The sequence below is a fragment of the Canis lupus genome, chromosome 9 (genome assembly GCF_048164855.1).
Source record: "Canis lupus baileyi chromosome 9, mCanLup2.hap1, whole genome shotgun sequence".
NCBI lineage: Eukaryota > Metazoa > Chordata > Mammalia > Carnivora > Canidae > Canis > Canis lupus.
In genome coordinates, this window is record NC_132846.1 from 63,221,419 (window position 1) to 63,235,858 (window position 14,440).

The window sequence follows — 14,440 nt, forward strand, 5'->3', positions numbered from 1 at the left end:
CACAAGCCCCATAATGACTCAGGCCCAGACCCCAGGGACCAGGCCCTGGGAAGGAAGCCTTGTGGGGCTGTGAAAGTAAGATGCACCTATACCACCAAAGTCCATCTACCCTCTTATTCCAAAGACCATCATAGTGAGTCGCCCCTCCTCCCCTACTCATCACTCTGCATCACATTACCTCATCTGTTTTCTTCAAAGCACTTCTTACCATCTGAAGCTATCCCGTTTATTGATTTCCGTATTTGCCATTGCCTGTCTCCTCAGAAGAGGTCCAGTTCGGGAGGCTAGGAGTATGGTCAGTGTTATTCACCTCTGTTCTATTCCTGGCACAGGTGGGCATGCAAATACCGGTTGAATGGTTGAGTAAATAAAGCAGAAAACAAGTGGGTTCGGAAGGAAAGAACCAAGGGGCTCACAAATGGAGCCACTTAACCCTAACATCAACCTGTCCTGAAGGTATTTTATGCCTGCACAGCTGGGAAGTGGACCCAAGACTGTCCAACTCCAAGAGGAAATGAGAAAATGCCGCCGATAAGGAGAGGAGAAGCAAGAGGACAAGCTGGTGAGCCTTACAGGAAGGCCAAGGTCAAGCTGCCATTGGGACCCATGGCCCTGAATGCAATTTCCTGGAATATTGACTTAGAGAGGACTCAACATTTTCCACCGAGTTGAGCCCAGGTGGGTCTATGCTTCCTCCATGCCCCTAAGGCACTCATGGCACCTGCATCCACGCAGGAAACCTCTGCCCGAAGCAAGGGACCACAGTCGAGAGTGTGCAAAACCAAGTTCTTCTTTCAAGGCACCAGTACCGTTAAAAGACACGATCATAAACCGCCCTCGAAGAAGACACTTGACGTCCGTCTCCATTCCTGGGTAGTTTGAGGTTAGAAGGTCATAAATAGTGCCATGTCCTCTCTCAGAGCACTATCTTTCATTCATTCATTCTTTCATTCATTTGTTCGGCCAACATTTGCTCACCCAGCCCCGGGCTGCCAGAGATGGAATGACACAGAACCTCTGCCCTCTCACCAGTCCATCGGTGCCCGCAGTTTTGGCGGGCACTAAAAGACCAGCAAATATTAACTGATACTTGCTTCCAAAACAAATAAGGCCACGTGGAGCTGCGCACTGAATGGGATTTGGGATGCAATTTCGATTCGATTGGGTACAAGAACCAATTCAGTCAATGGGACCATAGATTAACTCCAAGCACCAGACTCCTACTCAGGGGCTCTCTCGGACCCCCTTCCTCCTCCGGGCACCAGGCCCCTCGCCCACCCAGTCCCATGCTTTCGCCACATTCCCACCCTGGTCTACAGTACTGTCGCTCAGACTCTTCTGACTCTATTTCCCCTGCCTTCCCAAACCCCACCTCCCTAGGTCCACAGCTTCGACCTCCTACTCGCTGAACCCCGGGACACACGTCTCACCTGCCTTCCCCCACCACCCCCTACACACGCCCCAGGTCTGAGCTTCCGCCTGGAGCCCCCTGAACGTCATGTGTTTACAAACCCTATTTCCCAGGGGTCCGTGTTCGACCCCCGCCCCCCACCCCGGGGGTGCATTGGGCACGCACACCCCGTGATCTGCTGCACACTTGCCGGCGTGCCCTCCCCCCCCACCCCCCGCCTCCAACTTCCTAGGACCGAAGGCCCCGGGCTCGGCGGGGCGCGGGCCGGGCAGCCGGGCCCTGGGCCCCCCCCCCCGAACTCCGCGCGCGGGGCCCGGGCCGCTGGACGCCCCGACCGCGTGACGCCCGGGACCCCGCGCCGCCCAGGCCCGGCCCCGGCCCCGGCCCCGGCCCCGGCCCCGGCCCCGGCCCGCGCACCTCCCCCGCCGCGCCCCGCGCCCCGCGCCCCGCGCCCCGGCCGCGACCCCGCGGAGCCCCGGAGCCCGGGAGCCCGGCCCGGCCGAGAGCGCGGCGCGCCCGGCGCCTACCGTTGGCGATGAGCTTGGCCGACAGCTGCTTGACGAGCTCGGGGATCCGCTCCCACTGGCACTCGGAGCGGCAGCGCTCGATCTCCGTCTCCAGCCGCGAGCCCGCCTTCCTGGTCGCCATCGCGGCCCGGCCCGGCCGCCCGCCCGCCCGCCCGCAGGCCCCGCAGGCCCCGCAGGCCCCGCAGGCCCCGCCGCCGCCGCCCGGGCGCCCCCGCCGCCGCCTCCCGCTGCCGCCGCGGGCGCGGGCTCCGGCTCCCGGCTCCCGGCTCCGCGGCGTAACGGGAGCGCCGGCTGGGGAAGGGGCGGGGAGGCGGGCGGCGGCGGCGGGCGGCGGGGCCCCGGGCGCCGCGAGGAGCGGCCCCTGCCGGCCAGGGCCGGAGCGGCAGGCGGGGGGGCGGGGCGCAGGGGGTGGGGGCGGGGGGAGGGGGAGAAGCTGGAGGGCGCGGTGGCCTGTGGCCTAAACGGGGCAAGGTCACCCACGGGACTAGCAGGCCTGGGGCCCGGCGAGGCGGGTTGAGCGGGAGGCCCCCTGCGCCTGGCCTGCCACCGCCATCTAGGGTTTCAGGTAGATACCCCCCGCCCCCGCCCCCGCCCCCGGGGCCCCCAGCAGGCCCCCCTGCGCCCCAGGCGGCCCTAACCCCGCCCCCGCCCAGAGGAGGCAGCGGGGAGTCAGCCGCACTGCACCTGCCCAGGGGCTCCTTGAGCTGAGATGCCTGCCACCCCCACTCCGGGCCTCTCAGGAGGCGGCCTCCTCACCTGGGGGGGTGGGGGGTTGCCTTGCCTGGGCTCTGCAGACTGAGAGCTGGGACAGGTGTCCAAGGTGTGCAAGCTCTCAGTTATTGGATGACTAGGTAGGGATCGTCCCTACCTGCTGGGCACTTTTAGGCGCTGGGAGCTGGGAGGGAATATGGCACAACGAAACAGGCGAAAGGCCTGCCTTGGTAGAGCTTTCATTCCAGCCAGGGGAAAAAATAAGCAAAATAAAGTAGTAAGTTAGAAAGTCAAGGTAAGGTGGAAGAAACAGAGCAGGGCCAAGTGAGGAGAATAAAGAGTTGGGGGCCAGGGGTTGTGGAGCATGTTGCAGTTTTCAAAGGGCGTTAGGAACCGCCTCACGGAAGTGACATTTGATCAAGAGTCAAAAAGGGTGAGAGAGAGCCGTGGGGAGGACATCTCTGGGGGAAGACAGCTCTTGGCAGAGAAAACAGCAGTGCAAAGGCCCTGGGGTGAGAGCATATTCGGTGTGTTGGAGACGCACCAAAGAGACCAGTGTGCCTGGAGTGCAGGGGGAGAGGCAAGGTGAAGTAGGAAGCGCCCAGAGGTGGGAGGAGGAGTTTTGGTTCTTGCTGGGCCTTGAGGGCCTTTATAAATACCCTGGCTTTTCCTCCAGGGAAATGGGAGGTCCCTGAGAATTTATAAGAAAAGGGTGTGACCTTTTGACCTGTATTTTAGGAAGTTCACTGTGGCTGCTGTGCTGAGAATACTGTCGGAAGGTGAGGAGAGAGCTGGCGGTGGGGCCCCCCCAGATGATAGCTGTGGCTGGGGTGAGGGTGCTGGATTCCGGACCCTGCATTTGAGGATGGCGCTGACACTCTGGAACGGGGGTGAGGAAGTGCTGTCCTCATCAGCATCAGAATTTAACATTCTTGCTGCTCTCCAGGAGCTTCACTCAGGTTCCTGCGCCTCTCATCTCCTCAGCAGCCCCGGTGGACGGCGGCTCACCCCGCGGAAGCTGAAACGAGCCATTGGACCTGAGCAGGGAAGGTCCGGAGGAACTTGCGCCGTGACTGCATACCCTTCGGGCACCCCTGAGGACCCATGTCGAAGGTTGACCTGAGGGTCTCAGATGCTGAGGACAGCCCCAGGAAACGGACCTTTGGGTGCCTGGTGCCTTGGGTTCCACCAAGAGGGAATAGGGAGACCCGGAGGAGGCCTCTCCACAGCGGACACTGCCCCTCCCTCTCAGGCCCTCACATTGTCCTCTGAGCTCGAGCTCAGAGAACTGTCTCTGCAACGTTTGCCTGGAATGTTCCCTCCCCTCTGGTCCAGGAAGGACACTGGTGTGTGGTCTGTGAGATGCAGGCCCAGGAGCCTTGCTCCACTGCTGACCGATCCTGTGTGACCCCCCGGCGGGGCCACCTCCCTCTGCGACGGGGCTTCTAACCACCAGCTCTGCAGTGAGGAGCGTGCAGGCCCGCCTCAGCTGCCACGCTGGCCGGTGGCCACCCCTGCTCGGCAGGTGCTGCCTGGCCTGCGGCATTGAGCCCCTCCATCCCTAAGGTGCCCGCAGCTGGAGGGGGAACACCTACCCCGGTGCAGCCGGCTGAGAGTTCAACGGGAAGATGCAAGTAAAGCACCTGGAGGGGTAGAGGCCCACGATGTGAGGGCCAAAGCGTGAGCCCTCGTTCTGCGTCCCTGGCCCCCTTGCACCCACAGTGTAGGAGCGAGAACGAAAGAGTGAATGTGAGCATCCGGGTTGCTCAGTGGTTGAGCATCTGCCTTTGGCCCAGGGCGTGACCCCGGGGTCCTGGGATCAAGTCCCACATCCAGCTCCCTGCATGAAGCCTGCTTCTCCCTCTGCCGGTGTCTCTACCTCTCTCTCTGTGTCTCTCATGAATAAATACCTAAAATCTTAAAAAAAAAAAAAAAAAATGAATGAATGAGGCTGGAGATCTTCAGGGTCTGGAATCAGCCTGTGAATGTTTTCCTTTAGGACTCCACGGAACAGTAAGTATTTGTGACTGTGTCTGAGGCCCCCACCTTCACTGCAGGCCACCCTGGAAGCAGTGGACACCCAAAAGAGTACTCAAGACCATGTGCTTGAGCCCTGCGGCTGCTGGGGTACAGGAGGCAGGAGCAGAAGCTACCAGACATGGTCAGCCTGACCTACCAAGAGGAAGAACCTTCTGGGTCTTCACTGTGCAGAGCCCCGGAGATGGGCCCAATGGGGTCTGGACTCAGTCCCACCCCTCGCAACTGCCATCACAACCCTGGAGACATACAAGAGATGGCCTGTGGAGAAGTTCCAGGTATGTCTACCTGCTGGTGGCTCTCAGGGAAATTCAGGAGTAGCGAGTTGTTCATGATAATAATAGTAATTAAGCCAACATCTTTTTTTTTTCCAGGGACTGGTATTTCAGGTTTGACAAGGATGTGAAAAATCACAGCCCGTCTGGAAACCTCCCAATCGCCCCCCCCCCCGCCGCCGCCGAAAGCCTGGGTCCCCTTTAAGACTAGAATAGGGGATGAGGTGAGTAGCAGGGGGAGAGAGTGCTTCAGAGAGGTGTGGGCTGGGGTGGGGCCGGCAAAACCCCAGGAGGAGGAGGAGAAGGCTAGAGGAAGGTCAGGGCAGGGTCCCGTGGCCTCAGTCTGGAGGTCTCTTCCCTAGATATTCATGTGGTCCCCCTCCCTCCCTCTTGGCCTCTGGCCCAGGTCACCTCCATCCTAAGGTCACCTCCTTCCCCAACCACCTGATCCAGACCTGCCCCCTGCCTTTCCCTATCCTTCTGCTCTGCCATGGTTGTTTCTTCCTTTCTTCTTGATTTCTAGGTAGTCACTCAGTGTTCTTTGTCAGTCTCCCCTCACTCAAACGTAAGCTCCATGAGGGCAGAGGGGTTTGTGGGCTTTTATTCCCTGCTGTATCCCCAGCATTATGTATGGTGCCTGGCACATAGCCGGTGCTCCACAGATGTTTGCTGAATGTGAGAATGAGTGGAAGGAAGGTGGTGGGGCTGGGCTGGATGGGGTACCCGAGGCCTGGGCATCCCAGAGGACAGACAGGCCCAGGGGAAGTGGGAATCAGGTTACTAAAGCAGGTAGGTCAGATTTCAGGGGGAGACGGAAATCCGGAAGTAGCAGAGGCCTCGGTGTGCTGCACAGTCGCTTCTAACCTTTGACCTCACCTTGCGGGACAGCAGCCCTGTCTTCTGGCTGCTGGTACCCCTGGGAGGATTTAGCTATAAGCAGCCACCCTGTAGGCAGGTGGGCCCTATAGCTGTGCCCCTAAGCAACGGGCAAAGCATGCCAGAGCCTGCAGGCCTGGGGCTTGAGTGATGACAGCTGCCGCGCCTTTCGATGGTTTATAATTATGAAATATTTAATATGTACAAAACACATGATTGGGGCACCTATGTAATAAAATAATAAAATGAATACCAGGGCCCCAACAGACCCTCCCCGAGTTAACCAGAATCTTGCTGTTTGTATTCATTTTACCCTCGTTTTTGTTTCTTAAGCGGCTTTCCGCTGCCCCTTGTCCTGGGAATGTCGTCTGTAACCCATTGTGTGATGCTGTCTGCTTTCCGGCTCTGCAAAGACGGTGTCCTGTTGTGTTACTTGCTTCTTTGCTCATCGTGATCTTGGGTCTGGCCTTGGTGAAGGCTGTGATTGCGTCCTGATCTCTGGTGTGTAATGCTCTTGGGGGTGGTGGTGCTGGTAACACCCCTGTTGGCCGCCCTCCATGTATCGTACCTCAGCACCCACACTTTTATGAACAGGCTGCCGTTTAGAAGCTGCATCAGTGCTGTTGTTAGGAGCAGGGTTTCCGAAGATGACTCAAGAGGGCTCTATGCCCCTCTCCCTTGACGTGCCTGAGGGGGCCTCCTGAGTTTCTTCCCAAAGGTCATCTGCTGCTGCCTGGAGTCAGGGTTCCCACCGTAGGGACGAACCAGTGGAACCCTCCTGCGCAGCCCCACTGCAAGCACTGAAGCTGGTGTGTGTGGTTTACCACCTGTTGCCGTTTGTTGGGGCTAGCCAGATGGCCAGGGAGAGGAGGCTGGCCAGCCACTCCAGGAGGGCCCGGGCATGGCATGAGCTGCATGTAGAACCATGTTCCTAGGATGCCCTTTGGCTTTGCCAAGTCCAGAAATATGTGGATGCTTCAGGAGCTTGCCCCACTGACTCCTGCTAATGAAGCTCACCACAGACCATTGTTGACACCCCATGGCAACTTTCATTTATGATGGAAGCCATTCCCCCAGTGTCCTATCCCTGGAGACCTGTTCCCAGTGTTAGGATGCATGCAACGCTGAAACCATTAAGAGGTTGCTTGGTGAGTGTGGTTCTGGAACCAGAGAAGAGAAAATCTTTAAAAGGTCATCATTCAGGCCCTGGAAAGGCTCTGAGGACTGTCTTGTTCCCATTCTTGAGCCTGCCTCTCCAAGGCTGAGAATATCCACATGTCCCAGATCTGTGTCCTGTGCCCAGTTCTGGAAGAAGCTAACCAGTTCTGAGAATTTCCAACGCCCATCTCCATGCATGACGACCTTGCAAAGACTTTGGACACCATAGTAACAACCAACCAAATTTGGTTTTGGTTTAAGCTTGTGTGATAGGAATCCCTTATCTTCATGAGTGTTTTTTTCACAGTCAGAGTTCTGGGGACACTTTCCTGTTACCTTGTATACCACCTGTCCTACCTTCTCCCGGAAAGGCAAAGAGTGAGCTTAGGATAAAACACCCACCTGCACATATGAAATAACAGCAACACAAAGATCAGAAACTCCATGAATATAGGCGAGAACACTGTCCCTGTCACCTAGTCAAGAGTGTACCTGGAATGACGTGTAAGCTTCCTGGCAGACCATGCACAAAAGTACATACGTGGGGTGGTTTAATTTGAAAAGTTGTTGGTTCACACTTCTGGAGCTTTAGGGAGCCAATAGGGAACTAGGTGAGCACAAAGGGTCTGGTTGTTCCTACACAGCTAACAGTGGTGACATTTTCATTTCAAACACTTTACTAGCTAATTCTCATTCTGTGTGAAAGAGCCTCAAAAACACGGAATCTACTTTTGTAAGGAATTGTGACTGATCTTTCCCTGGACAAGGCCACTAGCGTGCAGAGTTTCCACAGTTTAATTCAACAAGCATTGATAAGCATCTATCGTGTGCCAGTGTTAGGTTCTGAGGATACAAAATTGTATAAAATGTGATGCCATCCCTCAAGGAACTTACAGTCCAATTGGGAAAAAGGAGAAAGTCAGGGATAGCTCTGTCGTTGGACTCAGAGGAGCACCGAGGCCTGAGGGAACCCTCAGGAAGTCCTCCTGCCAGCGGTAACCCCTGAGCCAAGCCTGGAAAAGTGATTTCTGCTCTGGTCTGCTTGCCAAAGTGGCGAATGTGTGACACCGAAGTTGGAGTTAGGAGCCCTGGATCTGATTTCCATCCCTGTAATTGATCTGCTCTGTGACCTTGTGAAAGTCCTCTTTCCTCTCTGGACGTCAGTTAATTCCCAGGTTAAATGTGGGAGGAAGGAAGATCACTAGCGTTCTACAGTATGATGGGGCTTGAGAAAGCCTCCACTGGGAAGGAAGACGAAACTCGTGGGAATACACGATTAAAATAAGTGGGAAATAAGTGTGCTGTGCCAGGTACTTCGGAAAGGATGAAAGCACCGGCTACGCCCCAGGAACACACCAGCGAAAAGCCAGCGCGGAAACCAGTGCCTTGGCAGGTCTGAAGGAACGCTCAGGTCTTTCTCAGGAAGCAGAAGTTTTCTTCTGCAAAGCTTGCAGACCGGGTTAGGGACCCGAGGGGCCTGCGCTCCAGGGGGCGGGGCCCGCGCGGACGCCCCGCGCTCTAAGGGGAGGGGTGGGCCCGGCGCGCGCGGCGGCAGCCAATGAGAGAGTCTCCCGATGAGGTCATGGCGTTCCTCGGCGCTCCATTGGCGGACCGCCCCCCCACCCCCCGCGGGGCCTGGGCGCTGACCTCCAGACCGGACCCCGGGCCGGGAGGGCGCGCCCCGAGCTTTCTCCCAGTATTTAAGGGTGCTGAGCAGCGAACCACGCCAGGAGTGGGTCCCCGTCTCCTCCTGCAGGGAGAAATGAAAATGCCCAGAAAAAAAGAGCTCTTATGAGAAAACCCTCATCTTCTCCGGTGACAGTGGAAGGTTGGTTTTTGTGCTGCTGCAATCCAAACACACTGATTAACGAGCCATTTTAACCATTTAAGGACACTGAGCAGACTTCCAATGGCTGGCCACCTTTTTATTTCCCCGCGGTGACACTCAAGGCTGGAACAAAGACATTTCTGTTTTGAAACATTTTAAAACCGTGATTCTCAAACCCATTTCTGATGTTTTGAAACATTTTAAAACCGTGATTCTCAGGTGTACAGAGGGATCCAGAATGGGCTTGCATCTGCCAGGCCCTACCCCTGGCTCCAGTCCTGCTGGCTCTGAAACGGGCAGGTTGAAGAAGCTGGCAGGGCCAGGGAGCTGGACCCCGCTTTGGGAACCAAAGCACTGAAAACATCCTCAGAACTTGTTAGAAATGCCCATTTTGAGGCCGTGCAGCCATCTTGTTTTTGCCAAACCCTCCAGGTAGCTCTGGTGCTCACTTAGGTGTGAGAACTGATCTAAATCAGCTCCTCCTGAACTTTGAGACTGCTTCAGAGCAGCGTGGATTCTGCACTCTCAGAATCAGGTCGGGGAGAGGGTCCCCTAGTCCAGTCCCATCTTGGGGAGGTAACTTTGGGGTGCTTTTCCCATTCTCACCATGGAACTCCTGGAGCCCAGCTCAGGTCCTGGCATCTGCCATGGTTTGGGCTACAGTGATTGGACCAACGATGCATATGTGACCGGTGCTTTCCTGGAAAATGATTGAGACAGTCCCTGCAAGTGAGTCGACTAAGGGTGAACTTGGTACCCAAGGGCAATCCTGTTGTGCCGTGTGGCCGGGGCAGCAGAGGAAACCAGTCTGCAGAAGGAACAGTGAAGCAGACACATAGGCCCCAAGAGGGGAGGTGGGAAAGAATCCACGCCAAGATGCCCTCCAGGCCCTGCACTGCCAGGCCCTGCTTCCCTCTGGGACTTAATGCAGGCCACCAGCTCTGGCTGATCGAGCTCCGGACACATTAGTCTACAAGCCCAAGCACAACCTATTCCCATCAGAGGTTTGGTGCACGTTGTTCCCTCTGGCTGGAACTCTTACCCCTATCTCTCCCATGCTGCCTCATTCCCAACAATCAGGAATGTTCTTAAATGACACCTCCTCAGGGAGTGACGCTCTATACGGGCCCCTCCTGCAGCCACACTCTATCACATCAGCCGGCTTTCTCATGTCTTCATCGCATGTGACATCTTTCATGCACTCACAGGTGCTTACCAGGTCACCATAAATGTCTTGACAGCAGAGATCCCAGGGCTTTGTTCATCACCAGATCCCAGGGCCTTAAAGTGGCCTGACACGTGGAGGGGTAGCTCAGTCAATGTTAGTTGAAAAGATCACTTTCCCAACCTTCCTGAGGTCAGCTGCTTCCAGCCCTCAGGTGGCAGGAATCCCCCCAGCCTATGTTCTCTGATCACAAGAAGCCATGTGGATTCCTAATGTTTGCCACCCAAGGACTCCAGAGGGGTTCGCCCTTGCTTTGCAGAAAGAAAATTGAGACCTAAGTGACTTGCCCAGCATTATGTGGCCAGTCAGTGGGACAGCAAGGACAAGAGAACTAAGCTCTCAGGCCACTTCTCTGTCCCCAGAGTACTCCCCCCTCCCCCTTCATGATCTTGGGTCACTCCCCACAGCAAAGCAGTCGGGTCAACCTCAGGCCTTTTGCCTCCTCGCATAAGCTTTTAATAAATCAGTTTCATTTTCAAAATACTGCTCTGCATAGTGGTCAGCAGAAAGATGCTGTCGGCACTGTCCATCACAGGAAGTTATTTTCTGATGAACTATAGTGGGATGGATGGTTTGAAACTCACTGTTGCTGCAAGAGCATGACAGATGTCACATTGATCCTCACTCCACCCAGATTTCTCTTTTGAGGATGTATATTTCTGGGTATTTATCCAAAGAAAACAAAAATACTAATTTGAAAAGATGTCTGCACCCCCATTTTCATTACAGAATTATTTACAGGAGCCAAGAAATGGAATCAGCCTAAGTGTCCACAGACAGATGTCTAGATAAAGAAGATATGGTATATGTACATAATGGAATATTACTCAGCCATAAAAAAGAGAATGAAGTCTTGCCATATGCCAAGCATAGATGGACTTTGGTGGTATTATGCTCAGTGAAGTAAGTCAGACAGGGATAGACAAGTACTGTACGACTGCCTCTTATATGCAGCATCTAAATTGAAACAAAATAAAAAAAAATGAGCTCACAGGTACAAAGAACAGATTGGTGATTGTCAGAGGCTGGGGGTGGGTGGGGGGATGAGCAAAATGAGTGAAGGGGGTCAAAAAGCACAAATTTCCAGTTATAAATAAAGTTATAAAACAAAGACATGGGATGTAATGTACAGCATGGTGACTATAATTAATAATACTGTATTGCATATTTGATATTTGTCAAGAGAGTAAATCTTTAAGGTTCTCATCATAAGAAATTTGCAACCATGTGGTGGTGGATGTTAGCTAGACTAATTATGCTCACTTCACAACATGTACAAATATACCTGAAACTATATAACTTTATATATTTAAATATCTGTTTTTAAAAATTGAAATTTTTTTAATTTAAAAAAACGTGTTGCAGCGTCTGGTTTACTGCAGTCCAGGGAAGCAGAGCCTTTGGCCCAGAGGAAACAGTTGTAACTGCTGTGTGCAGAACACCTTTCTAAGGAGCTAACCAGGTGACGGCACCTTGCACTTGACCTAGGACCTCAGCAGATATGTGTTGAGTAGCTGTGATGGCCTGAGTGGCGGTTGTCCAGCTCAGAGATCCTGCTGGCTTGGGAAGGCCAGGAGCAGGAAGACTGCAGTTGGATGCCCTCACGGCAGGTATTTATCCAGCGATAAATGGTCATCTGTCATCCTTTGTGACCTTTATCTCCTTCCTCCATCTGGGGAATCCCTCACCTGATGAGGGAGAGTCATCCTCCCCCCAGAGAGGTTGGGCATGTTGGGCACTCACCATGCCCGACTCCTGCGTGGCCACAGCGAGGGTGGGTAACCTGGGCCCCGATGGGCAGACACCTCGGCCTGTGGCAGCATCCCAGTCCAGCCAAGGTTGTTGTGGCAGCTGTGGGTGGCGCTGGCCCGGGTGCCCCCCTGTGTCTGCGCCCAGCAGTGGTGGCCGTGGTCTCTCCTCTCCAGACCAGTCCTGAAGAGGATTTCTGGCCTACGACCAGGGCTCCCCAGCTTCTGTCCTGGTCACTGTCATCCCAGAGATTGTGAGCCACCTGGGATTAATTCTGTTGACGTCTAAAGCAGCGAGAGTTGATTTCTGTAGAGAGCAGGACTGAGGGAGGAGGCTTCCAGAAGGGGGTGGGGGCAGGTGCTGGAGGAGCAAGAAGAGGGCGAGGGCGCCCAGGCAGAGGAAGTGGCATTTGGGCAGGGAGAGGTACTGTAGCACTGTTGTCCTTGACACCAAGTCACAGGTGATGAGGAGGGAAGTAAGTCACCTGGAAGCAGGCCTATCCTCCAGCGCCTCACTCGGGGTCCGGAGGGTCACGGGCTGGAGGGTTTTCCTGCAAGTCTGGCTGCTTTTCCTTTGCTGCTTTTTGAGCCTTTCCTTCAAGAACACCGATTGGGGCCCCCAGGGGGCTCAATGGTTGAGTGTCTGCCTTCGGCTCAGGGCATGATCCCGGGGTCCTGGGATCCAGTCCCACATCGGGCTCCCCATGGGGAGCTTGCTTCTCCCTCTCTGTGTGTGTGTGTGATGAATAAATAAATACAATCTTAAAAAAAAAAAAAGAACATTAATTGGACTACCTCATCCTCATCGTGGGTGGCTTCTTGGGTTTGATGGGCAAGCCTCAGTGTACACTCCCACCCGGAGCCCAAAAAGCCAAGTCCTTCACCCAAGGTATTATTTTAATTGGGGGTGGACTCTCTTTTCACAAGGAAAAGCATAGCTTAAAATACTCTTCCCTGCCCCCTCCTCCCCCACATCTTCAGCACAGCTGTTGCATCTCCACCTTGATGGAAGCAACTAACCCCAGTGGGTTGGGCCCTTGCCCCTCTGTGCATTCGAATGGGCTCCTCGGCTTAAGCCTATGGGGCATGGGCAGGAAGGGTTTGGGGACCCCACTCCTAAGCAGCTGAGGGGTCCCTGTAGTGGGGCTTCACCCCACATGGGGAGGAGCTGATGCACCCTGCAGGGCCAGGGATCATGTCCTTTCTGGGAGCAGAGTTTGAATGAGCAAGAGCAGCCAGGGTACTTACACATGGAGGAGGAGGGGGAGGAGGGTCAGGCCTCTAAAGGTGGGAACAGAGTCAGGTGCCCTATAGACTGGCCTCCCTCTCCTGCTCTCATCTCATTCCTAAGCCCAGTGTAAACTAAGTGCCACACAGCCCTTCATGCAAGCCCAGGCCCACGTAGACAGGCCGGGCAGCAGGGGCCCATACAGGGGGGCTTAAGGAGGAAGAGCTGAAGTAGAATATGACACCCCTGCTGCACTTACCATCTGGGGCACCCAAACCAGCATCTGTCACATGCCACCTTCTACAGGTCATGGGTTCCGTTTAACAACTCAGTGTCTGTGCCTTGGGGGGCTGTGGATCCGGGCACTACAGGCCATGTCTTAGCCCTCCATGTATCCCCCATGGCACCGACCCAACAGGTACTCATCAGTTCAGCCAGCCAGCCAGCGGGGGCAGGCGGGGGGTGGGCCTTGGAGATCCCCCAAAGGAAGGAGAGGGGAAATTTCTGCTAACCCTGCTTCCGTCTGCACCAGGCCCATCTCCTTCCCCAAGAGGAAGGAATAGTTGGGATTTCCAGTTCTCTCCGTCGTCATTCTTTCTTACACTCTGTGCCTTCTAACAGGCACAGACAGTCCCTTTCCTGCTAGAGGCATCTGGGGGTGCCTTTGCTCCTCTGGAGAGATGGTGGGTGTCAGAAAGGCCAGGACTGGGTCTTGGTCACTTCAACAACCCTGATGTCATCTGGTACACGGTTGGCATGTGATAGTTTTGGAATGAGGGAACATTCATGGAATAGAGTTGTCATAGGAGAGGCCACCTACCCCCATAACATCTGTGTAGCGTGTTAGAATGTGTCATTTAAAAAAATTTTAGGGGCGCGTGGGTGGCTCAGTCAGTTAGGCTTCTGCCTTCAGCTCAGGTCATGATCTCAGGCTCCTGGGATTGAGCCCCAGGAATGGGGAATTGAGCAGGGATTGAGCTCCCTGCTCAGCGGGGAGCCTATTTCTCCCTCTCCTCCCTGCTGTGCTCTCTCTGTCGCTATCTCTCTCTCTCAAATAAACAAATAAAAATTTTTTTTAAAAGTTTTTAAAAAGTTTTAGACGTAGGTCAACATGTAGTCTTAATTTAAGGCATATCATTTAACAGTTAAGCAATATATTCACAGAGTTGTGCCACCATCATTAATATCAATTTTAGAACATTCTATCATCCCCCCCCAAAAAAATCTTAGACCCCTTAGCCATCATTCCTACCTGCTCTCCCTCAGCTCTCAGCAAATACTAGTTGATTTTCTGTCTTTATGGACTTGTCAGTTCTGTCCATTTCATATAAATGGAATCACACAATATGTGTGTGTGTGTGTGTGTGTGTGTGTTTTAACTGGCTTCTTTGACTTAGCGTAATGTTTTCAAGATTT

The 14,440-nt window shown here is 54.5% G+C and overlaps 1 protein-coding gene and 1 long non-coding RNA gene across 13 annotated transcripts in view; one reads left to right on the plus strand and one right to left on the minus strand.

Annotated features, from left to right (window-relative positions):
• TTC7B (tetratricopeptide repeat domain 7B) overlaps window positions 1–2,097 on the minus strand; it is a 250,588-nt gene extending 248,491 nt beyond the window's left edge. For all 6 annotated transcript variants that reach the window (XM_072839681.1, XM_072839676.1, XM_072839679.1 and 3 more), the window contains exon 1: window positions 1,939–2,097. In XM_072839681.1, the coding sequence (XP_072695782.1) occupies window positions 1,939–2,059 (121 nt within the window). In that variant the 5' untranslated portion in view covers window positions 2,060–2,097. The remainder of the gene's footprint in view (window positions 1–1,938) is intronic.
• A 271-nt stretch (window positions 2,098–2,368) lies between these two features.
• On the plus strand, window positions 2,369–13,248 carry LOC140640393 (uncharacterized). 7 transcript variants are annotated; one of them, XR_012037112.1, is made up of 6 exons: window positions 2,369–2,503; window positions 3,388–3,539; window positions 3,634–4,964; window positions 5,061–10,951; window positions 11,414–11,658; window positions 11,974–13,248. It is a non-coding gene; the product is annotated as an uncharacterized lncRNA (long non-coding RNA). The 7 variants fall into 7 exon arrangements; XR_012037109.1 differs by lacking the exon at window positions 11,974–13,248 and having other exon boundaries at window positions 11,414–11,690; XR_012037108.1 differs by lacking the exons at window positions 11,414–11,658; window positions 11,974–13,248 and having other exon boundaries at window positions 5,061–11,047.
• Window positions 13,249–14,440: the final 1,192 nt, after the last annotated feature.